Below are 26461 nucleotides of genomic sequence, written 5' to 3'. Positions count from 1 at the left end.
TTTTAGATGAGTGCACATATGCACACGCAAGACAAGTACACAGACTGTTTACACTATTCCTGCATAAGGCCTACTTTACATATATACTGTTTTTTTTAGTATTTGTGCCCAATATGTGTATTCAGTTCTATTCTGATGCTACATCCAACATTTCGTTTTGATCACAGGAGTCATTTGATGGACTGTCCTCTCTGAAGCAACTTCTTATTGACCACAACAGAATAGAGGACATTCAGCCTGGAGCTTTCTCACAGCTAGGCTTTCTCAACCTCCTCTCACTCACCCACAACCAGCTGGTATATATACCTAACATGGTTTTTCAAGGCCTGCAGAATATTAAATGGTTACGACTCAGTCACAATGCTCTCAATATTTTTGACATTGAGGCTTTTGCTGGACTTTTCACTCTTACGCGACTCAGCCTTGATAACAATGAGGTGCAGTTTTTCCCCACTGAAACCATGACCAGGTGAGACCAGTCTAATTATACTTTAAATAATATCTGTTCAACAGTGGCTGTGTAAAATTTCCTTTCCATTGATAGGTTTAATAGTAAGTGGCTGATAAATTATGGAACAGTCTACAGACAGAAAGTGTACTCCTGCAAAGTGCAATTTTATAGCAGTCAGTGCTGTGCATCTGAACTATGCCAAATTCTGTTTAAATGTTCAGAATGGCAGCAAAATGTACTACTGTTACAAATGTCAGAGACCATCCTATTTTTTTTTTAATATCTAGATAAAACCATATATATATGGTTTAACTATTTATTTGAAAAGTTATAAGTATTTCCTTGTTTCCTTGAATTTCCCCTGGGCCCCTTTCAAGAGAATTATCTGTTGTTCTTTGAAATCTGCACTGAAATAACTCTTAATGGCTGTTTTCCACAAAACAAAGCGCTGTCTTTGACTTTTGCTTAGTAATGTATGTCTAGTTTATCTATCTACAAATGAAGTCATAAATGTATGAATCAGCATTTTCAAGTTATTTCTTTCTATATATTTCACTCTCTCTAATTCTTCATTATAGGCTCCCTGAGGTGACTCGTCTGGACTTGAGTTACAATCCCATGACCTTCATTGGAGATGAGGCTGTGTCTATGGCCAAGCTCACACACCTGTTCCTGGATCACAATTCTTTGCAGGATTTCTCCAACACGGCTGTGTTGCTTTCTCCTCATCTCACTCACCTGGACCTCAGTTATAATCAACTGCGTGTGTTGCAACCCCTTGCTACTGGTTCCCCAAAACTAACTCGCCTCAATTTGGCAGGAAACCCCATCTACTGCAGTTGTTATCTGCGTCCACTACGGGAGTGGGCCTTGCAGGAGCGTGTGCGTCTTGGAGGGGCTTGTGGGGGACCGCCACACCTGTCTGATGAAAGCCTGGAAGCTGTGCACCCTGCTGATCTGCGATGTCAAAGTCAAGAGGCCATGCTGAGAGCTGAACTTGAGGAACAGAGAAGACTCCCACTTCCACCCACAACTCCACCTTTGGATAAAGTTAAATGTCCAGCCAACTGTGTCTGTGAGGTAAGTAACATTCAAATCACAGTCAGAGTATTGGCCAAGTAAGCTAGCATGTATGTATCATTTGTAAAATATGTACATCCATATCCTGTGTAGACCCTTGTTCTCTGAAGAGGATGTGAACTTTTTCATTAAAAAATAATAACACACACATGTGGGAGCAAAATTATGGATTTTTAAATGAACAAATAAGCTCAACAAACAAAAGCAAAAGACCTATTTTTTTGAAAATTAAGTGGCATCCCCACCCCACCGCCTCCTCCATTTCCTGTTTCTTACTTTAACTTTTACACAATAATGTACAAAATAACTGGCTCATAGTATTTATCGTTGACATTTCCATTATAAAGTAATCTCTGTTTAATGCAGCATTTTAAACATCACATTTTTGTCCTAGACTGAGAACCATCACTCGACCTGCGAAAACCAGGGCCACACAAAAGTTCCTCAAGGCTTCTCTCCAAAAACACGTTTACTGGACTTGCGAGGCAACCACTTCCACTACATCCCTGCAAACAGTTTCCCAGGTGTTCCAGAGGTGGTCTCCCTTCACCTGCAGCGCTGCAAGATTCATGAGGTGGAAGATGGAGCCTTCAATGGCTTAAAGAGTCTGGTTTACCTCTATCTGTCAGAAAATGACCTCACATCTCTGAGCCCTGATGCCTTCAAAGGACTCCCTCAACTCACATACCTTCATTTAGAGAAGAACCGCTTCACACAGTTCCCCAAAGGGGCTTTTAAGTTGCTGCCTGGTTTACTGGCCCTCCATCTGGAAAACAATGCCATCACTAAACTTGAAACAGGAATCCTAACAGGGGCTGAAAAACTGAGAGATCTCTTTCTCACCTCCAACATGATCACCAACATCTCTCCCAGGGCTTTTGATCCTGCACCTGACCTTGAAACCCTGCATTTAGGCAGCAACAAACTTAAGGAGATCCCAAGTATTGCCCTCTCTAAAACCAGTAGCTTGGCAGAGCTCCGTCTGTCCTACAATTCTATCCGCTGGGTTGGGGCACAAGCATTTTTGTCAGTTGCAACCTCTCTCAGACATCTTTATCTTGATAACATGGGTTTAGAAAAAGTGAGTCTTAATGAAGAGTGTTAATGCATTGGTGGACATTCTTTTTTGTCTTTCACACACTTTTGTTACATTGTGGAATATTGATCAAATTACATGCAGCATGTTTAAGAACACTGTTTGACTTCCAAGCCGGTTTCTGGTACTTGGGGAAATATATATATAACCAAGTTGACTTTAAAGAGAATATATGATCTGATAATGATTTACTATCTCAGGTAAAAGGATAGCATATAATTTTAGATCCTAAATAATAGTTGGAAAATTTTGTTGGAAGTTGGAAATATGAGCGGTAAACAAACATTACATACAGAATTTTCCCAGTTAAGAAATTTGAATTTGCAAGGGGGATTTACAGAATATAGAATACATTTAAACAGGAGTCTAAAAGGTTCAGAGCAACATTTCTTTAGTAAGATAAAAACAGAGATGTGAAAACTTTCATTTTAATTTAAAAATATATATATAATATACACATACACAGGTGTGAAAGTGCTTGCCCCCTTCATGATTTTTTTTTTTTTGCATGTTTGTCACTCTTAAATGTTTCATGTTTCAGATCAAACAAATTTAAATATTAGTCAAAGACAACAAAAATAATGCATAGTAACAAAGTCCAGTTTACCCAGGTGTTTTAAACACTATTAGAGGTACATGCTAACTTTTGCTGAATATTTATTACATTTAATTGTAGTCAGATGTTGTAATCATGTATCCAACTTCCCTTCTACCTGCAGATGTCCAAAGATTCATTAGCTGGCCTTGGATCTGGTCTGCAAAGTATGTTTCTGGAAGGAAACCAGCTTGAGGAAGTGCCTGACCTAAGTCCACTCACTGGGCTTGAGGCCATTAATCTGGCAGAGAATCCCCTACTTTGCGACTGCCCACTTCTACCTCTGCGAAAGTAAGATTGTTTGCTTCTTTTGCTAAAAAGATTCACAAACTTCATTGCTATATTTTATTTGTATTCATTATTCCATCCTTTGTCCATGTTTAACCTACACAAAACATTTATACATATATAATGCAAGAAAGAAATAAATTCTACTTTGGACTTTAATTTTATTGCATATACTCTTATTCGGAGTAACCTACAAATTTAATCCTTTTGCAGAGGAAGGCTAATGTAGTTTTAAGGTCTCTGCCATGTCAATTGCTAAACACACACATAAATCCCAAATCATAAATTAAAAACTCCCTCACATGAACAACTGCATGCATAACACAAACCCCTCAAAAGTAAACAGAGGGAGCCACTGTTCATGCTGTGAACTCCCCACATGAATACCAGCCCCTCCCAGTTTCTGGCAACAGTTACAATCACGTTTTAAATGTGAAATCTGGAGAAATTTTAGTCCAATGTTTTTTAGAAACCAATGTTACATGTGCATGATCTTCAAATCCTCAGATGACTCGGCATGATTTGTGGTAAATGTAACCACATTGTCACATACCTCCATTGAGAAATGCAACTTGAAACGCCTATTTAAAAAAAAAAATCAATTCTAGGACAAAAACCAAGTTCTCTGTCACCCATCTCATTTAAAAAAAGATAAAAACATGGAAACACCCTGTGGTCAGAAAAGTCTGTTTCAGTTTTATATTCAGAAATAATTGATGTCAAGCTCTCTGTACCAAATCAGTGACAGAGGGGCATCAGTGCCCACAAATAGGTTAACCATTGATGCGTAGGTGCATTTTGGGATTTTAGAGAAATATGCTGCATTCAAGGTAGTAATTTTTTTCCTGTGAAATCCATGGTTGTTTTAGCCAGAGAAATCCAGGCCTTGTTCTGCTTGTTCTATGGCAGCTTGGTTTAATAAACACTGTGTTCATCTGCCTGTCTTTTGTCCAGATCTTTTCTATGCATAATCCAATATACAATATGTATGTTCAAATTCACAACTTTCTTGAAGCAAAATGTACACGTGCAAAAATGGTTATGCACATCATGTTTATGTTTTGTTGCTCTACAGGTGGATAGAGAGTGTAAACCTGAAGGTAAGGGCCACCTGTGCTTACCCACCAGAGCTCAGAGGTCAGAGAGTTAAGGATGTTCACGTGTTTAAGAGCTGTCCTGGAGAGAGGCCTCCTTCCACACAGAGCCCAAAGATCTCCAAATCCCCAAAGGCCACAAAGTCTAAACCTGCTGTAATTAGTGCCCCAAAGGTCATCAAAGTAGCTAAAGCTCAAACAAAACAACGCAAAAATGTGAAACTGCTCTCAGTGCAGAAACCCACTGTGAAAAAACGCAAATCACTGTAATTCTTTCAGTCACCATAGCAACAAAGCCCTTTCATTATTTTATTTTAAAAATAATTTAAAACTTTTAAAAATTTCAGTAAATTTGATATGGGTCAGAATTATTTAATTATACATCTACTTACCACAACATTTTTCCCCCTACTCCTGAAGTTGCTTTTCCAGAGAGGTTTTCTTCTGGTGATATATACTAGCAGTGTTTTATAAATGTGATGTTTGCTTAACCTTAGTTTTATACATTCCAAGCTTCTTTAGAGAAGGTAATTAACTAATTAGGTTTTTTTGCTGATTCTCTACATTTTTCAAGGTGAAAATAGGAACACATCTTCATTAGAGAACACACTAATCTACATTTTAAATGCACTTTTACTGTTTATTTGCTTCATGTATAATTTTGAGGAAAAAAATAAAACCTAAGAATTAACGTTACATTTGTTTGTTTTTTTCCCCCTTAGCAATGTCAAATTCACTAATACAAACAGTGCATTAAAAAGGCAGAAAATAAACATACAAGCCTCTGCATAGAATTGCTATGGTAAGCAAAACAAGCATTTTGACCAGATTTTTCCATACAAAAAAGTGTGTTTACTTTGAAGATTTACTAGAGTGCAATGTTAAACTATTACAAAATAATCTGTGTATTGTTTTGTTTGGCTGTATTTTAGCACTTAACATTTTCTATTGTATATATTTTAACCTGTTAAAATTAAGCGTTGTGTGTTTGCACATTTCTTTATACTTTGTTTATATTCTTATAATTGATACTGGTCCTTGCTGTCAAAAATGACAAAATGATTAATGGACCTCATTTTAATACTCACATGAGTTAAACATCTCAGTTCCCTGGGACACAGAGTACAAAATTAAAGAAATAAACATAATATAAAAAGCCATGAAATGTACATTCTTTTGTTGTTTTATTTTAGAACTGTGTTCTTTTACATGAATACATTAAGAAATGTGGGTTTGATCCTGTATTAGCAAAAGTCTTGTTTCATGGTGCACTTTCTTGTTTGAGTGAGGATAGCTGTGTTGGGGGGCTGTAAACGCTGTCTGGCGAGTTATTTGTTATAGGCGTCTCCATCTCAATCTCTTCCACTTTCACCTTTACTGAAATAACTGTTAAAAATAAATAAAAAAAAGTTCAATTTCAGGATGCAACAAACATTAAAACTTGGATTGGGTGTAGGCAATTCAGTAAAACGTCACAATACTTGAAATTATTTTCACAACACATAAAATGACATACACAGTTCATGACCAAATAAGCCACATTTATGTTAATGTTAAAACTGAAAAAACAAACAAACTGAAAAAGCCTATTAAATCCAGGAAACAAAATGCAAGTACATACTTTCTTCCTCTGGCTCTTTCTTTAGCTGTGTGATGACTGTCATGCTTGGTGCCTTTGTAGGTGTAACTGTGTGCGATAATGGCATGTCTGGGGTATGACTAGATACAGGGTGCTCATCTGACTGCACGTGATCTTCGTCCTCAGGGGGTAGGGCTTTTGAAGCATCATCACTTGCCTTCTTTCTCCCACCTCTTCTTCCTGAAATGCCCAGAAACATAAATTGATCAAAAAAGTCCAGAGATGGAATTAGTAATGAGTGAAAGAGGGAAAATATATTTGTAAGGAATCTATTTAAAATTCAAGTAAGAAACAAAACATACTCTTTTTACCCATCCATTTTTTGTTCTGGTTAGGACGCTCCTTTGGTTCTAGTGTGGGGGGGAAATTCTTATGTTATTTTAGGAGTCTGCAGGTTCACATATGTTCAAATGTTAATTGAAAACCCTTGTAATTCATCTTTTTTGAGGTGAACTCATTTTAGATGTGCAACATGCTTAATGAGCATGTGCCCACACTTTTGGGCAGAAAGTATACATGAATTCATTCATATAACTTGCAAGAAAAACACTTAAAATGTCTGTTTAGATGATTAGGATATGTAGTGCTATATATATATATATATATATATATATATATATATATATATATATATATATATATATATATATATATATATATATATATATATATATATATATATATATAGACCATGTTTTAAGTAGTTTCTACTAAAACAATGTGGAGATCCTCAGATTTGTATAAACTTGCAAATTACTTCAAGAACTCAAACATGTCAAGGAAGTGACTGATGCCACATGTCCTTCAATCCTTGTACCTGGGCCAATCGGGGGCTGAAGCTGATAACCTGTGAGCTCACACCAGCCCACAGGGTAGATATCAGGGGACTGGCAGTCCACCCACTGGTCAAACTCTGACTCCCAACCATCGAAGTGCAGCAGGAGCAGCCGGCCCACACAGCGCTGCACAGTGGCGACACACACCAGCCGAGGCTCCATCAAGTCCACTGCCTCCAGTTTCATACCTGGGACAAAGCCATGACCTGCTGGATCCTGGAGAGGGGTAATGAACCAAGGGTTTTGTTCCAAATACATGGATTGTGTACATCAGCATTAAGTGATTCAGTCTGGTTAAAATTTGCTGGATGTGTGAAAATAAAAAAAACAAAACAACAACATTACATACAGTGTTAAATAACCTGCGTGGAGCAGCAACAGCTCCTGTTTCTTCCATATATTTGGGCCATGTGAATGTTGCGTGATCGTAGCCTAGGGAAAAATAAGTCTATAAGCTCATGAATATTACACATACTACTTCATACATCTGGCAGTACAAATGCATTCTTAAAATAAGAGGAAGTGAGAATAATAAAAGCAATCACACACCAGGGGGCAAAGTGAGGGGTATGTCGTTGTTTTGACAGTATCCTGAAGGTAATATGGCATGTGAGCTTGCATGGTAGCAAAACCAGTCTGAGCCATCACCAATTTCTACACCATCAATGCCAACCATGAGATAGCCATCTAAGAGCACCTGAAAGACCAGAAAGAGACCATAGTTGCAATGTGAAAGTTAACAGATGAATGTCCTACATTATTTGTATTTCAAACCCCATTCCAAGCAAAGTGGGAACGCTTTCTAAAAATGCATTAAAAATAATCAGTAAAAATAAATATACACCAATCAACCATAATATTATGACCACCTTGGTTCTACACTCACTGTCCCTTCTCGAGTTCAACTGAATATACAGGAGCACTTTGTAATTTTACAATTACAGACCATTTGGTCCTTTGCATAATTTAGATCCCCCATTCACCCTGTTCTTTAAGACCAAAACATGGCAGGTATGATTTGGGCGGTGAATCATTGTCAGAGCTGCAGTGACACTGATATGGTGGTAATGTCATAATGTGAGTTGTGGTGGTACTAGTGGATTAGACACAGAGGTGCTGCTGAAGTGGTTAAACACTGTGTCCACTCTGTTAGACACACCAACCTCATTGGTCCGCCTTGTATATGTAAAGTCAGAGACACTAGCTCATCTATTGCTGCACTGTGTGTTTGTCATCCTCTAGTCACGTAAATGGATTATTGAAGAATAGGGTGAAAGGGGACAAACAAAGTATACAAAGCAACAGACACCAGTCTGTAATTGTAGAACTACAAAGTGCTCCTGTGGACAGTGAGTGTAGAAACAAAGTGGTGGTCATAATGTTATGGAAGATTTGTGTATATTATAAAACAATTTTCACAATATTATGTTTTGTAGATGGAGAAAGACTTAAATACTTTGCAGTCTTGTGCTGAGAGATTCATTCATTCATTCATTGTCTGTAACTGGTGGGTCAGGAGCCTACACGGAATCACTGGACACAAGGTAGGAACACACCTCGGAGTGGGTGCCAGTCCTTTGCAGGATGACACACACACACACACACACATTGACACTATAATTTTTTGATTAGCCAATCCACCTACCAGCTGTGGGAGGAAACCAGAGCACCCAGAGAAAACCCACACAGACACGGGGAAAACACACCAAACTCCTCTCAGACACCCGGAGCTGGGCACTAACCCACAACCCCAGGAGCTGTGTGATAGCCACTGTTGTGCCACTGTGCCACCCATGGTGAGAGATGCTGCTTGACTATTCTCTCATTACGTTTGGGACAAAACTGATCAATGAAAACACTGATTTTACAGGTTGTCATTTACATAAACATTAAAAGACAATACAATACTACAATAATCACACTAACATGCAATAATAACTGTACCTTTTGAACTGATGCTACACAGATATTCCCCAAATTCAGGGGATCAATAGCCTCCAACTTCATACCCTCTTCAAAAAAGCCTCCGTCCATATAAACAGTTCTTAACTTAAAAAAATAAGTAAATAAAATCAATAATAATAATAATAATAACAACATTAGTAAAATATTTATGTATTGAGTCAAATAGGTAATTAACAATTTGATTTCAATAGACACTGACCTTCAGAAACTGATTTGGTACACTGTCAGAGAACCCCTTGCGGAATGTAGGATGACTGCTCATGTCAACAGACTTATCTGTGAAAGAATTGCACACAAACATTTTAGCCAGATGTAAGTGGACAAGAACAAAAATAATTAAAATAAAAATAATTGCACATTTATGCATAAATAAATTAATTACTACAAACAAATACTTTAATTAAATAGTAATTTATCAGCATAAATTAATTAAATTTATTTCAAGTATGTCTGGGCCATTTCTATTCTCCCATAAATCCTTAGTCTGGAAACCCTCTTACCTGTTTCTTTAATGAGATGGCCCACTCTAACTGACCAGTTGATGGGGTGTATCAGGGGGCTGCACATGTGACACCAGAAGTCAGAAAGCACTTCACCAGTGGGTCCTAATCCAGCATCTTCATAAATAAGCCTCAAACGGCCCCCAATCACAGTATCCACCACTGCTGTACGTGTGCGGCTAACCAGAGAGCGGTCCACCACTTCCACGCGGACACCCTGTCTGAAAGGGTATTTCATACTTTCTGCCATCTAAAGGAAAGGGGAAAAAAAGAATGATATATGGTTAAAATGAGGCACTGTCTTATATTATGCAAATTTATGAAATTAACCTATCCAGCAGAATGTACAGTTCTAATCATGTAACACACATAGGTTAATGAAATGTTGGTAATCTTGCTCGGAGACACTCACTGGTGCAGCAGTGTGCCTATCCAAGCAGGGAACTAAACCACAATCCTCTGCATAAAAGGCAGGGTGTTACTTACTATCTAAACCACTATTTTTAGGGTTCAAGCACTACAGTGCGTAGAACCCTATTGTATTTGTTACGGTTTTTCTTATTATTATTCTTTTTCCCTTTTCTCCTGTAAAAGTCATTGTGCGGAAGAGACCGTAGGTCGTACAGACTCCCCACTTGGAGGGTAGATGTAGTTTGTGTTCGTCTCGGAGGACAACAAAAATTACACTGATTGGCCTAATGGCGCTATAGCGAAGTGAAACGCGTTTAGGTTCATATCTCCTACACCGTGAGGCGTAGAGACAAAAATCTTTTTTCCCCTGATTCCTTGGGTCCTGACAAATCAAAAACGGGTTAGTCAAAATTTCAATTTTCCCACATTATTTTAACGCTAATTTGAATAAAAACTACTTTTGCGAACTAGTCTGGGGATTTTTGTCCAATTCTCTTGAACTTGGTGCCAAAATGTTTGCAGGAGTCTGATGGTTAATAATCAAAAAAACGTAGAAATTTAGATTCAAGATGGCCGCCATATGCAAATGAACCTCTTCGGTTTATCGTATGTTTTACTTATAAATTTATAACAATTTCATACTTTACTCAAATGTGTTCAAATTTTATATTCTACTTCCAGATTTGATTCTGAGGTAGTATGTCAAAGGAGGAGCCAATATTCATATAGGGGGCGCTGTAAATGCTACAAGTCTATATCTCAGCATCCGCAAGGCAGATCGGACCGCCGTTTGGCATGCTGCTTCTGTGGACAAGGCTAAAAGTGGAAATTTAAGGACAATTCGATTCGGGCAAAATTGTGATCGTCATCGGCCAATCAGATGTCAGCAGATGTTTGACAACCTTAACAAGGTCCAATCATCATGGGATTTGAATGGTATGTCCTTGGTGGCACTTCCTAAGTGCATAAAAAGTTTTGTAATTAACCACTAATATATCTCAGAGAAAATTAAGCGTATTGACACGCAGTTTACTTCTCCGTATACTCTGCAGAGGGTCTCACAACTTTGTAGTTGCAAGTGTTGTCAAAAAATGCATCGTATTTTCTTAATCACAATTGAATCTTTTCGAACTAGTCCGTGGAATTTTGCTCTATTCCCAAACAATTGACTTTGTTAGAATCTGCAGAGTCTGTACGTCAATAATTATCAAACAAAGTTCAACATTTGGACAAACTGTTGTTGTAATAAATCAATTAATCGAAGTGTGTGGAGCTTTAAACATTCTTTCAGTTGGAACTCAAACAAATTACGCCCAATCAAGACCAAATTTGACAAACTTATGTATGGCCTTACTATGAAGAAGCATATACAATTTGACTCCAATCCACCAAAAGGGGGCGCTACAATTGGACAATAACTGATTTAACAGATTGTGTTATAGCGCCATCTAGGATTGCAGTGGCACCACAATTTAATCATGTCATCTGATCCTCATACTGATCAAGCATGTGCAGTTTTGAAATTTTTGGGGAAAGCGTTTTTGAGTTCTAGGTGCATTTGTGATTTCTAGAATTCATGCTGGATCTCTATTATTGGGAGGGGCCTGTAAGCCACATAGTGATGAAAGTTCAGCATTTTATTGATAATTATTATAGGCCAGGTCTATAGGATTCGGCTGATACCACATATTTCCATGTTAGGAAAATATCCATAGAGTAGTACTCCCTTAAATAGTTGTGTGTAAACAGCCTGTGTGTAATAAATGAGTATAATATGCAAGTTTAACTCCTTGAATGGAATTAGTGAAATAAATCAACTTTTTCATGATATTCTAATTTTATGATCAGCACCTGTAATATACAAGTTTATAGTATATAATCTATATAGTAATATACTATAGTACTATTCTGTCTGTCCGATTTTAAAAGCACTTCTCACAAATTACATACATCACACAAAGGCCCTCTGACATCACACACATCACACAGAAACAAACACACCTCAGAGACTGTAGAACGCATGTCACAAACACAAGCACCTATTACAAATAATCTGACACTGCACATACCTATGCTCAATATCTAACAATTTTGCCATAGCCACAAATGTCAATAAATCCTCTCCCGATCAATTCATAGTACAGGAGTTGTCAGATTTAACTTGACTGCCATATTAAGCCAGTTAGTACTTGAACCCGCAGATAGCTGCTAGCGGCTCTAGTTACAAGTGTATTTATATATTAGGAATGGAAAATGAAATGCCAAAAGCCTTTAAATAAAACATTCAGCTTGATACATGCAATAACAGAACAAAACATAAATCAAATATAAAATATGACAGTTTGTAGTTACCTTCAAATGAAAATCCACAGGGAGTGTACAGGCTCCAACAAGTCTCTTCATTAAATGTGATTTCCAGTCACTTATACCATTCTGGAGAGCTTAAAAATATTAAGCAGTAACATAAACAATGTATTGTTTTTTTATTTTTCAAAGACTTAAGACATAAAGGATTTATCCTTTAAAGTATTCCAACTCACCTTGAGGTGGAACAAGTAGTTTGCCATTTACTGCACACCAGCCAATGGGATGGACTTCTGCACTGCCCAGGTTACACCAAAAATCATAGCTATCATCATCCTCAAAACCCTCATAGCGTAACAGGGCTCTGTAGCCTGATAAAGAATAAAACTTAAGCATTTAAATAAATTAAAGCTTTTATTATGAACTAAAAGCTAAAAATAAATAAATAATAAAAAAGTGATACAAAGAAAATTCATTCAAATATCTTACACTAAACTGAACAAAAGGTCCATGTAAACTTTAAAATTGATAGAAATATCATATAATTCAACTTTGCCCTTGAAATTAAACCACACTATACAGTAAACTACACAAATGTTCATTATATTTTCTGTTCTTCCCTTAGTATCACATCATACTTTTAGAACATTTCAGGATTGTACATGCTATAAAAGGGCAACCATAGTGCGTTTTATGTTTTAAAAAGCCAACACTTGGAATGGAATTAGACTCCAAACTACAGATAAATGCAGTACCTGTGAGCTGAATGATGGTTGCGATCCAATAAACCTTTGTCAACAAAGCAGAGTGAGCATTTTGTACCTCCACCTTCACACCCAACTCAATATCCTCCCACTGGGCACAAAGTGGTACCTGTGTGGCCAGGAATAAACATTCATTTGCAATTTGGGTCAGAAATTAACAATAAATTTTAATGCTAAATGTATACTGTCATTATATTTCGCTTTGTTCTTCATGGCATGAATCAGACATTACACTGATATTTAAGCTACACGCATATAGCAGGTAAAAATGGCCCATATCCAGGTTTCTAATCAAATGTGATTTTTTTTTAGGTCACAATAAAAAAAATATTATCAAAAGCCTATGTTCAACAGTACTCTGGACAGATAATGCTCCTAAACTGACCAGGACACACAAAGTAATACTAGGACACAAACAATAATGCTTCCAGCTCATGACCAGAGATAAGGGTCTGTGTGTTTGGTCTAAAGAAGCTTTGTTTCAAAATTAAGTAATGGAAAAATTTACAGATGTTTTATTGTGCAGAGTCAACAATATGATAGAATGATGAATAGAATGATATTTTATGTGTTAAAGAGTACAAAAATAAAGACTCAATTAAATATTTTAACATAAACTGATTCCAAAAGTCAATGGTCATGTTTCTTAGCGCAAACTTCCTCAAACACACATTAAGAAAATTAAGTTGCTAAAAATTTGCTTTTTATTTAGTGACAAGGAACTAGATTAATGTCAGGATCAGACGACACTATATTTTTGTCTTCCATAACATTCATTATGTCAGATTACGGCTATAAATTTGTGCTGTGTTTTGGTCGGGAGACTGGCGACAATACACGTTTAACACAGACCATTCTTGTTATGTGACATTGCGTGAGTTCAGATGTCGTCTTGGATGCAGGTCAAGAAACTGTCAGGGCTAAAGAAGACCTGTGTGATGCTGGCAAAAGTAAATAATATATAAAAAATTGTGGACGTGTTCCTGATTGTTATGAAAAAGGACTCTGTATCCTGCAAAGAGAACTTGAGGTCATGTGTTAACAGGTCAAGGGCATTTCCTCCTGAAAGCTGCAGCAGTAGCCTCTCTGTTTCTCTTCTCCATGTTTATATGTGTGTGCCAGACAGGTCTCTGTCCTCCTATTGGTCATCATCTAAGAACATGCCATAGATTTAAACGATTCTAACATGCAAGACTTTTCGTCTGGGTGCCAGGGGCTACCCCAAATGCCACATCGCTGTTCTTTGATTATGTCACACTACATGACTGTTCCTCGCCCCCAATGCTCATAATCAGTTTCAAAACTGGAAATTTGTTAAAAAGTTGTGAAACTTCAAATTTCCATGTTAAGGGCCTTTATACATGTGAAAGCATTAGTAATTTAGCTTGTTGTCTTTTTGAGCCAAGTTACTCGTGGTTCTGAGCTTCTATGAACACAATCAGGTCAAAAGCGGGCTACATTAATGTAGAGTTATCATGGCATAAGCCAAATTTCCCAATTTGTTTCCCCAAAATGTTTTAGCAAAAGTATCTGGACTTTGTCCAGTCCTTTTCCATTTGCTACATATCTCAAATTACAAATAAAATATTTTGGATGGAAATACACAGACCATTCCTCTCTTTAAGACCTTTACGCTCTTTAGCGTAAATAATTTAGAGACAACAAAGCAACTTTATTCCTCATTTCATGCAAGCAGCACTTCATAGAACAAATGTTAAAATAATAAATAATCATATTATTAATTTGGTGGCAACAATTACTTTAAATATTTGTGGTAAAATTGCTCATTTGAAAAGTCACAGCATTCTCACATGTCTGAAGCAGGATACTGGGGCGGTGAGGTAGCCATGTTTCCTAAGGTAACTGCCCCAGTCAAAGCCAGTGGATGCTGGAAAATGAGAGGTAAAATGAATGTTTATGACAATGACAATGCACCAGGTCTTGTGTGGGAAATGCTGAGCTAAATTGGATAAAGTAAAAAATGAAGTTTCAGGAGAGGGGTGAAACAGATAGACAACACACACACACTGTTGCTTACAGGTGTTTGAATCTCACCATCTTGTCCAGAAGCCATGCTGCCTCCTTGATAGCATGCTTGTTTATATGGTGTTTCTTGTGTTGGAGCAGGAACTGCATTCTGGGATGCCTGACCCTTCCGAGTAGCTGGTCTTCCCTTAGCATTTAGAAATGCATAAATATATTTCAATGTCATATTCACAAACATTATCACGTGAAGGTAATTACCATCAATTATTTTAGTAACTCATTTTTAAAATCTGTTTTGTTAGGCCTAACAATTAAACGGGGTTATTTAATATCAATAAAATAATAAAAATAATTTTTATATAAATTTTACTAAAGCAATTAGTGTGTTTGCAGTGTGTGAATGTCTTAAGTAATTATTAACACATCATAAAGTACGTTAATTTCAATATTATGTAAAATGCATAAATTTGAGTAATGGAGTTTCTTTAAGCTATCATAAGGAATGGATCTTTACACATATTTAATCAGAGGCAAAAGCATTCTAGTTCACCTGTAGCCTTGCCAAAATGGAAGATTTCTTAGAGTTGGAGGAAAAAGAGCGTGAGCAGGACAAACTGCAGAAACGCTTGCTCCTGGAGAAGAAGGTCCCTCTGGTGCCAGAAATACCACACAGCTCACAGACCACTACCAATACAGAGAGACGGTTATGGTCAAAATAAAAGTGGGTAACAAGTATAACAAAGATGGATAAGATAAATCCAGGTCTTAGAAGACTATTGCAATAAGAAGGTATTGTCTATGCTCAGGTTTTCCTAAGAAATCTGCAATAAAGTGTTTAAAAAGTCCAAATAGGATGGTAAGAGGGCGAGAGTTGGAGATGTTGACTGTTGATCGCAGTGGAATTGCAATCTCCCATCATTAATAAATGAAAATTAGATTTTTCATCTGTCTAGACTGTACATAACTAACCATTCTAAAATGCATTCAAGATGGAGTCGGTAATGAAACGTTTTATATATTTTGGTTATATATTTGAAATACCCTTTACATGAGCAAGCAACAAATTGAATGTTCTGATAATACACTGGGAAGAAGAAAAAGGGGGGAGAGAGGGGGAGGGGGGAGAGGGAAAGGAGGGAAAAAAAAAAAAAAAAAAAGATCTACAGCTACTCAGGACTGTTGAAACAATAGTAATTAACAGACACTTTTTACTTTGGAAACACCTTATCCGTGCATGTATACACACTGCACATCTGGACCTGAATTTTAATAATTATCAAAAAGATTTGGACTTTCATCACTGTGTGGCTACCAGGTCCCTGCCAGTAATGGGTGGAACATGTATTCAATAAAGCACACAAATATAGCTGAGACTCAGGAATGCTTTCCCCAAATATTACAAAAATTCATAGGCTTGATCCAAATGTAAATCAGATGACATGACTAAACTGTGGTGCAACTGCATTCCTAGTTGGGCTATAGCACACAAAAACTCAACAATTTAAAGCAACAATTTATTAACCAATTGTATCGCCCGCTGCAGGTGGATTTTGTTCATATTTGACATGCATCCTTAGGGTATGCATAAGGGCATCTGGCATAAATCTGTGCCAGATTGATGATGCTGATCACGGTTGATCCTCTGTGGTGGAGGGAGCAGCTGAAAAAAGATGATCAGCCTCAGGGCACAGACACACACACACACACACCTTTTGGTTTAATTTGGGCTTAATTTGTTTATGTATAAAGTACACCCACATGTTGCAATGACAGCATGTCCAAATGTCATACTTTTTTGGATAATTATTTACCTCCAAACTCTGCAGATTGCAACGAAAACAATTATTTGTCGGTTGACTGAAAATCCACAGACTAGTTCAAAAATATCAATTTTCACATAACTGACCAACAAAAAAAACATGCATGTTAAAAACCTGAATTGCGCCCCCTAGTGGATATGAAATTTAATAGCTACATAAGAAGTGCCTCCATGGACATACCATGCAAAGGTCTTGACGACTGGTCAACGTTAAGTATGTCAAACAGCAGCTGACATCTGATTGGCCAATGAAATTAACAATTTTGCACGTATTGTGATGTTCCTAGTTCCCCACTTATAGCATCACCCACAGAAGCAGAATGCATGACAACAGCATTATCCAACTCTCGGATGCTGAGAAACAGCTACCTAGCTATTACAGCGCACCCTATAGGACATTGTGCACCATCTTTGACATTCTACTCTGATATTTCTTTCAATTTGAATAAAGTATGCAAATCACAGGAGATGTTTATTTGCATATGGTGCCCATCATATCCAAAAATGTTGAAATATGTTAATAATTATTCAACTTCAGACTGCTGTGAACATTTTGACACCAAGATCTAGAATCTAGTTTCAAAATCCAGGGACATGTTCACAAAAGTAGGTTTTGCATTTAATGAAAATTAGCAAATTTTAAATTAGGCAGACATATGGTCCAAGTGGCAAAGTTGTTTGTCTGCACAAAAGGAATCGGGGAAATTTGGAATTTTGTCTCATTCTACCAGTGTTTAGAAGTTATGAGGCAAAACACATTTAGCTACATTATAGCTCCCACCCATTGACCAATTGGTGTCATTTTTGTTGTCCACAGAGATGAACACAAAATACACCGACCCAACAGTTGTGTTGTCTGTAGCTGTTATGGTTTCTTCTGAATACTCATTTGTTTAGGAGAAAAAGAATAACATATAAAGCTACAAGTGGCGATTTAAGGGTTCATCGCGGTCTATGTGTAAATTTTGCTTACATTTGCAAGTACAAGGCCTCATACGCCATTGCAAAGTTATTTGGTATTTTTCGTATATGCAGTATTTCTCTAAATTGTGTGTGAACTCTCTGTGGGCCTCTCAGTCAGCATTTGTGGAGAAGCAGAGAGTGGAGCAGAATAACTTGGATGTTACTGAGAGTGTGAGCTCTGTGGGTAGATGCAAAGAGAATGTAGGGGAAGGGGTCTATGTTGAGTATGGGCTCTCTTGTCATCTGATATTCACTGTGGTGACTGGTCACATGCTCGATTTGAAATTGTTTGCTGTTTGTTGCTGTTTATATAGTCCTTTAGACGTTTATTTACAATCTATGGAAGCAAATCTGTCTCATCAGACTTTGAAATATTACCACATTTGAATTTATAGCACTGTATTTTTTGCACTGAAATTATGCATCTGAATATAATTGCTCTTGAATAGAACTCATGACATTTCAAGAACACGTTTTCACTGTTATTATTCACGGTTAATAAATTCAGATAAAAATATTCAAGCTCAAAAAAATTCAAACAATATATTTTGAAGTTGCTCAAATTCGGTAGACGAAATTCAGATACCACAATACGATTTACAAAAAATTCAGAGTACAAATCCGGGATACAAAGCATGAGCAATCGATTCATTAGCATTTTCTCTTTCACCTTAAAAGCTGCATTAGTTTCATTCTGTTCGCCGCTAGATGGCAAAATACGAACACAACTTCCATACCGTGGAAAAACTACAGATATTATCTCTTTATTTTCAGTGTCTCAAAAATCTGAAAGGCTCACTAAAGACACAATATAACAGACTATTGATATCTTGAAGATGAAGAAATTTTACTGTGGAAATTTTTTGTAATGGCCTGTGAACATAGCATGTGATATGTGGAAACATGAACTTGACCACTCACAATAACGTCCAAGTTATTCTGCTCCACTCTCTGCTTCTGCACAAACGCTGACTGAGAGGCCCACAGAGAGATCACACTTAGAAATACTGCATATACGAAAAATACCAAATAACTTTGCAATGGCATATGAGGCCTTGTACTTGCAAATGTAAGCAAAAGTTACACATAGACTGCAATGAACCCTTAAATCGCCGCTTGCAGCTTTATTTATTATTCTTTTTCTCCTAAACAAATGAGTATGCAGAAGAAACCATAACAGCTATAGACAACAAAACTGTTGGGTAGGTGTAGTTTGTGTGCATCTCTGTGGACAACAAAATCCTACAAATCAACAAAATGCTCCAAATTCAATGTTTTTTCATACATATTATTACTCATTGTTTATTTTTTCTCTTCATAGCGCCTGCTGAGGAACGAGCCCTTTCTGAGCTCGGTGCAGAGCTCAAGCAGCTGGGTCACCGGATTCAGCGTCACCTGGAGAAGTAGACGCAGCTCCAGCGGGAGAAGACGAGACCCGGGAGAAGGCAGCCCGCGACCCCTCCTACGTGGCCGTGGCCACTCCGGCTCCTCTGCCACGGCGGTTCTACACGCCTGCACCTGGATGGAGCGCCATCACAGACGCCCAAAAATTAGTTTTAACAGCCTAATTAGAATTAACACCAAGGCACTGCAGCGAATGCAATATTTCAGCACTTCTAGCATTAAATTATGGCTTTTAAATATACGATCTCTAGCATCTAAAAGCCCTCATTGTCAGTGATATTATTGCTGATAACAAACTTTATGCATTATGTCTCTGCAAAACATGGGCTAAACCCAATGAATACATTGCCCTAAATGAGTCCACTCCCCCTGACTTCAGCTATTACAGTTGCCCACAATTTATGACCCTACCACAGACACAACACAAAAATCTGGTTATGACACTAAATCCTTTGAAGTGCTTACTCTTAAAGTTACTGCATCAAAAAGGAGACACTCTTATGCTCATCACAATCTATCATCCTCCTGGCCCTTATACAGAATTTCTTTGTGAATTTGCTGATTTTCTCTCAAGTGTAGTTATAGTTTCAGAAAAGGCCTTAATTGTTGGTGATTTCAATATTCACTTTGAGAATGATCATGATCCACTTTAAAACTGCATTTGAATCAATTTTGTATGCGCTAGGGTTCACTCAGAATGTTACTGGGCCCACTCATCAATGCAAACACACATTGGACCTAGTGTTAACAAGGGGCATTGAGATAAAGAATCTATCCAATCTCTCACTACATGAGACCATCTCTGATCACCATCTAATCATATATGAAATTGCATTAAACTTTGATATCTGTCCACAGCCACACTATATTAGAAAGCGCACTATAACATCAACAGTTAGTGATTTTATCAATAACCTTCCAGACCTTACCACCATTTCTTTTCCAACTCACCCTAATGACCTCAAGTTCATTACAAACAACCTACAAACTTTGCTGTGTACAAACCTAGATATAGTGTTGCACCAGTCAAGACCAAACAATTTAGAGAGAAAAGGCTTGCTCCATGGTACAGTGACAGCAACTGTGCCTTAAAACTGGCTGCTCGTAACCATGCACGTAAATGGAGACACACAAAACTAGAATGTTTCCAAATTGCACGACAGCATAGCCTCACTGACTACAAACATGCCTTATCTAAAGCCAAATCACTTCTATCTAAAGACAAATCTCTTCTCTTATAGAAAACAACAAAGACAACCCTAGATTCCTTTTTAGCACTGTATCAAATCTAATTAGCAACAAAAAGGAAATTAACTCCATTGTGCCCTCTTATTTCTGTAGTAATGACTTTATGGGGTTTTTAATGATAAAATTGATTGCATTCGCCTCAAAATCCAAAATCAGTCCAAAGTGGCATTCGGTACTTGTGAACACCCTGCCAGCTCTGAGGTGCACTTAGACTACTTCAGTTCTGTCAATGAAAGTGATTTTCTTAGTTTAATTAGCTCATCTAAATCAACTTCATGCTTACTGGATCCTATACCAACACAATTATTTAAACAGATCTTACCTAAAGTCATTAGACCATTGCTCACAATAATAACCTCATCCATCAACATTGGATAAGTACCTAAACCTCTGAAACTAGCAGTAATCAAACCAATTATTAAAAAACCCAACCTTGACTCTCTTGTGCTCGCAAACTACAGACCCATAATCAAACCTCCCTTTTATTGCTAAGATTATAGAAAAAAGTCATGTCACAGCAGCTGTGTTCTTACCTACAAAACAATGACATTCATGACATTTTTCAGTCTGGATTTAGACCAAATCACAGCACAGAAACAGCTCTAACAAGAGTAACTAAGGACTTACTCCATTCACTTGATTAAGGCTATATCTCTATTCTGGTGCTGCTTGACCTTAGTGCAGCATTTGATACCATACTTCTCGATAGGCTGGAAAATCTGGTAGGAATAAAAGGATCTGCCCTCTCTTGGTTAGGATCCTATTTATCTGACTGTTATCAATTTGTTTATCTGAATAATAAATCCTCTAATCATACTTTAGTTAAATATGGTGTTCCACAAAGGTCTGTGCTTGGCCCTGTATTATTCACACTATACATGCTGCCACTGGGTAGACTAATCCGTAAGCATGGTATTCAATCCCACTGTTATGCTGATGACACAACTGTATATATCAGCCAAACCTAATGATGTTGCTTGTCTACTTAAAATAACAGAATGTCTAACTGAAATGAAATACAGGATGAGGCAAAAGTTTCTCATGTTAAATTCTGATAGAAACGAGGTCTTGTTACTAGGTACAGACACTCAGAAACATTCACTCAGAAATGCTGCTATTAATCTTGATAATTCAACAGTAAAACACAGTACCATCATTAAAAACTTAGCGGTAGCCTTTGAATCGACTCTCACTTTTGATACCCACATATCCAATACTGTCAAACTTCCACCTACGCAATATTGCCAAAACTCTGCATATTTTATCCTTAAAAGATGCAAACTAGTGCATGCTTTTATAACTTCACGTCTAGACTACTGCAATGTGCACCTGGCAGGGAGCTCGTGCAAAGCGTTACACGAGCTTCAGTTAGTTCAAAATGCAGCAGCCAGGGTGTTCACTAGAGCTAGAAAATTTGACCAAAATTTGACCATAAGTTCTCTCGTCCCTACACTGGCTACCCATAAAATGTCATACTGACTATAAAATACTCCTCTTAGCTTATAAATCTCTAAATGGTTTAGGCCCGCATTATCTTACTGAACTTCTCATACCTTATCACCTGTCGTGTACACTTCGTTCACAGGATGCCCATCTACTCTTAGTTCCTCGCATTATGAAAAACACTGCAGGTTTTCTCACAAAGCTCCTCAACTCTGGAATAGCCTTTCGGTTACTGTTCAGGGCTCAGACACACTCTGAATCTTTAAATCTAGATTAAAAACTGACCTTTTCAAACAAGCTTTTGGTTAATCACTCACTTTCAGGTCATTCCTTCTCTGTTGGTGTTCAAGCTGGTTTTCATATTATCACTGCTCTGTATTAACCCTGGATTGGCGACTCAAAAGTGTCCGTAGGTGTGAGTGAAAATGTGTGTGTCTGTGTTGCCCTGTGAAGGACTGGCGCTCCCTCCAGGGTGTATTCCCACCTTGGGCCCAATGATTCCAGGTAGGCTCTGGACCCAACGTGACCCTGAACTGGATAAGCGGTTACAGATAATGAATGAATTAATTAATGAATGTATTAACCCTGTCATACTATCATAGCTACAGCTTTTTTAGTTAGGTTCTGGTAACCACCAACACGTTGTCTGTTGCTTGGGTTCTCTTGCCTGACCCATGTAAGCTTTTTTCGCAGGGCAATTTCACCCATTCTTTACCATGAACCTACTAACCTCTGTATTTTTATTTGTTCCCTTTGTCTGGTTTTCTTTCTCCTGTCTCTCTCATACTTTGAGATGTCCTGCTGCTTTCCAGGTGTTGCCCTGATCCAGCCCGTGTCCTGTACAAAATCCCGGCCTTGTCTCATCTACACTATCATGCTTGGCCGTGCTGTTTTATCTCCTGTATCTCTATATTGTATCTATATTTTATCTCCTCTTTATATATTCTTCATTCATATTTCATCTGTCATCAGTTCACTTTTACTTCTGTTCTCTGCTGTGTCTCCAGTGTCGACCCGAGGAGGATGTGTTCCCCATATGTGTCTTGGTTCCTTCCAATGTTTCTTCCTCGTGTGCTGAAGGAGTTTTTCCTTGCCACTGTTGCCCCTGGCTTGCTCATAGGAGGCTTGGACCCGGATCTCTGTAAAGCTGCTTTGTGACGACTTTTTGTTGTGAAAAGTGCTATATAGATAAAATTTGATTGATTGATTGATTGATTTGAGAGAGGGATGGGGAAGTGGGTTTTGTTCATAAAACATTGAATGGTTTGAATGTTTTGAGGGTATTGCTTACATTTGCAAGTATAAGGCCTTACATGCCATTGCAGTTTTGTTGGGTGTTGTGTGTGTATGTTTTGTGCGTTCTTCAATGATTGAGACTTCCAGTGGACCTGCATTTAGCAGATATAATTTGGGCAGTGGATCATTCTCAGTGCACCACTGCCATCAGGTGGTGATAGTGTGTGTTGTACTGATATGTGGGTCAGAGACAGCAGTGCTGCTGGAGTCTTAAATCACTGTGTCTATTCACTGTATAATGTGTTAAACATACACACCTCATTGGTCCACCTTGTAGATATAATGTCAGTGACAGTAGCTTGTCTGATGCTAATCCTTCATCAGTGGACACAGGGTGATGCCGGCTGAATGTTCTTGGTTTAGGACTATTCTCAGTCCAGCACTGACACAGATTTAAAAACTCCACCACCCACAACATATATGCTCTGTAGGGGTCCTGGCCATTGATGAATACGGTGAAAGGGAGCATTCAAGGTATGAAGAACAAGAGGCAGTTTATAACTACAAACTGCTCCTGTGGTCAGTAGAGCTGAGTAAATAGACAGTGAATGTAGAAACAAGGTGGTGTTCATAATATATATTCCATATTTTAAGGTTAAAAACATGAAATGCGCACCCTTGTGGCTACCAACACAAAACTTTGTAGGCTTTTACAAAGTGTGTCCATGGACATTCAAATTTCATGATTATTGGGCATTGTTAAGCCTGTCAAAAACCTGCTGAATTCTGATTGGCCAACGACATAAATCCTTTTGCCAGTATCAAGCTGTCCTTAAGTAACTGCCAAAAAGACATAACTAGACATTATAGCTACAATATTTTATGCACCAGCATATGCATGCTATATCAGGATAATGTCTTAAAGCAATGTCTGAATGTTAATCTGATTTGAGTAAAGTATACAGGAGTTAAAATAAAACATGCCATTAATAGTACAGGATCATTTGCATATGGTGGCCATTTTGATTTGAAAGTTCCAGATATTTTTGATAATTATTGACTGGCACGGTTCTGAGTACGTTTTGACACCAAGATCATGGGGATTAGATCAAAATCCATGTACCAGTTCACACAAAATATTTTTTTATGTGCAGATTCCTTTACAGAGCTAAAAGACCCTTGATGAAAGCTAGCAAGCTTCTTGCACAACAATGACAGAGAAAGTTATACCAACATCTACAAAACACTTGTACTGTTAGACAAAAACACACACAAAAAGCATGAGCATCCATATGCTTTGAGTAAATGTTTTTGGAAAGAATAGGAAATAATTTTTATATTTTATAAATAATTTTTTTAGCTCAACATATTTTTTTATTTTCATTAGCTTACACTTACTAGAAAAATTTACTTCATCTGTACCTGGTTGATTTCTACGTCCATCAGATTGCACCCGTTCACAGTTTTCTTCCTCTTCCTGCTCTTCTTCAGCCTCAGGGTCTGCATCCAAAGGAGCCCCTGTATACTCTGACTTCATATAGAGAACAAAAAATACATGGCGATATAAAAGATGAAAAATCACATTTACATATGTAGCAGCACTAAAATAAATCTAAATAATTTCTAAAGGACCAATATATAAGATTTTCTTGGACTGTTCCTAAACATCTGTTTATAATGCATTACGTTGTACTGAATCTTGTTCAAAATATAGTTCAGTCTCAGACACTACTTGGTTGGGCTCCATTTAGCTATGCCCGCACACCAGTGTTCTCTCTTTTTTTTTTTTTTTTAATAAAAGTACTGGTGTAGTGGAATAATCTCTTTAAATGGATGGCTCTTTTGTAAACCCTGTATAATAAAAGTCACTATAAAACATTGTAGCTGTTTACTGAATATGAACCTCCTGTACCTGCAGTGTAACTAGTCAGGTCTAGACAGGTCTGTCATGTGTCATGACATAAAATCATCTTAGTTTTGTGGCATGGCCATGAACTTGTGAACACATTAGTATTTTTGCTTGCTGTGTCTTTGAGCTAAGTTACTTGTACTCACTGTGTCATGGTTCTGAGGCTCTGTGAACACAACTAGTTTCTTTTTATTTGGACTGCAAGCTCGCCGGAAAAAAATTGTGGGAACAGCTCCTTCCTTCAGCTCGAGTCCCCTGAACCCCATTGCTTTGGCCATTGCAGCAGATCTGGGCTCAAAACAGTCCTTGCTAAAATGTTCAGAGCACAAAAAAGAAAAGCCTTTGGCAAACCATTTTCGTCTAGTCCTCTGTACCTGCTTTTCCCATTTGCAAAACTCATCAGTGTCCTTGGGAAATCTGAACATAGTAACATTGTCCTTGTGTGTCTTTCCACATCCATATGCTGCACAGCAGTTGGGCATATTCTCAGGTTTTTTTGGTCAGACAGAGATCAGTGTTTTTTTTCAGGGTTTTTTTTTTTTGGTCTTCAACAGATCTTCCAAAAACAGCTCCTGTTAAATAATGGATAGATGATTATTAGTTGGAAAATATATTAGCACACATAAGGTGCAGAAATATACACTACAGTGGCCATGAGGGAGGAACTCAAGAACATTAAGAAGAACACGACTAGAGTTTTAATAGCACATGTTGTGCCTCAAAGCTGTTGTGTAAATTTAATGTTTCATACTAACACATATCCCTAAAATAGTAACTTTACAGGAGACACAAAAATTTTACTTTTAATGGACGTCAATGTAAAAAGAGATACGTGTTTTTGTTGTTGTTTTTTTTTTTTTGTCTGGAAAGCTCATTTGTGCTCTCCCTCAACGTATGTTCGGTGGTTTTGTGTCAGCCTTAATGTATGTGCTCCAACTGAATGTATTCGGCTTTCTGTTGTTTGTGTCCCCTCCATGTTCCACATCAAACTTTTTCTTCCTCGTTTTTGTCAACATTCAGTGCACGTGTTTTATCTTCTTTTTAATGCATTTGTGTTCTCAATAATTGTATGCTGCCCTACGTTACAGATGTGTTGTCGTTGTTTTTTCGCCCGAAATGTTTGAGATTTATTTTCCCTTTACGGCCTTACTTGAAGTGTACACGCGGAATCTCCTACATGTTTCATAATACAGAAAACACACCACTCGGGTTCAAAATCACCCGTCTTTGCACATCAAGGAAGGCCTCCCGTGTGATATAAATTCGCAGTTAAAGCAAAAAATGCCAATAAAGAAACACATATAAAACAGAACAGAAAATACTTCACAAATAATAGTGTCTCCCCACCTATATATAATTCATCCACACTGGTCCTTCTTCAGATTTCTCCCGCTTCTTTGCGGATTGAGGACTGAAAGTATTAAGACCTC

The 26461-nt window shown here is 37.6% G+C and overlaps 2 protein-coding genes across 3 annotated transcripts in view; one reads left to right on the top strand and one right to left on the bottom strand.

Annotated features, from left to right (window-relative positions):
• chadlb (chondroadherin-like b) overlaps nt 1-5445 on the top strand; it is an 11153-nt gene extending 5708 nt beyond the window's left edge. The window contains exons 6-10 of the mRNA XM_066665271.1: nt 168-469; nt 1030-1531; nt 1926-2612; nt 3347-3513; nt 4586-5445. Coding sequence (XP_066521368.1) covers nt 168-469; nt 1030-1531; nt 1926-2612; nt 3347-3513; nt 4586-4874 — 1947 coding nt within the window. The 3' untranslated portion in view covers nt 4875-5445. The remainder of the gene's footprint in view (nt 1-167; nt 470-1029; nt 1532-1925; nt 2613-3346; nt 3514-4585) is intronic.
• l3mbtl2 (L3MBTL histone methyl-lysine binding protein 2) lies at nt 5445-26461 on the bottom strand. Of its 2 annotated transcripts, none has more exons than XM_066665269.1 (18): nt 26379-26461; nt 25178-25603; nt 24521-24653; nt 15560-15693; nt 15079-15196; nt 14835-14911; nt 13015-13132; nt 12496-12630; nt 12308-12396; nt 9545-9794; nt 9244-9320; nt 9024-9128; nt 7629-7776; nt 7429-7511; nt 7061-7295; nt 6546-6593; nt 6226-6423; nt 5445-5990 (listed from the first exon to the last, which is right to left on the bottom strand). In XM_066665269.1, exons 2-18 carry the CDS (start codon nt 25511-25513, stop codon nt 5866-5868), a joined length of 2409 nt encoding a protein of 802 aa, XP_066521366.1. In that variant the 5' UTR covers nt 25514-25603; nt 26379-26461; the 3' UTR covers nt 5445-5865. The 2 variants fall into 2 exon arrangements, with proteins under 2 accessions (XP_066521366.1, XP_066521367.1); XM_066665270.1 differs by having other exon boundaries at nt 24545-24653.

Source organism: Hoplias malabaricus, chromosome 3, assembly GCF_029633855.1.
Source record: "Hoplias malabaricus isolate fHopMal1 chromosome 3, fHopMal1.hap1, whole genome shotgun sequence".
In the NCBI taxonomy this organism is placed as follows: domain Eukaryota; kingdom Metazoa; phylum Chordata; class Actinopteri; order Characiformes; family Erythrinidae; genus Hoplias; species Hoplias malabaricus.
This window is presented reverse-complemented; position numbering and strand designations above follow the sequence as displayed.

Bases quoted from the DNA above. Each gene is read 5' to 3' on its own strand.
- l3mbtl2 (XM_066665269.1), bottom strand. From the start codon at position 25,513: ATGCCCAACTGCTGTGCAGCATATGGATGTGGAAAGACACACAAGGAC. The intron at 15,197-15,559 runs GTGAACTAGAAT...CTAAATGCTAAG, and splicing joins CCATTTTGGCAAGGCTACAG to GGAAGACCAGCTACTCGGAA. The intron at 7,296-7,428 runs GTATGTAATGTT...ACCCCTCTCCAG, and splicing joins CACGCAGGTTATTTAACACT to GATCCAGCAGGTCATGGCTT.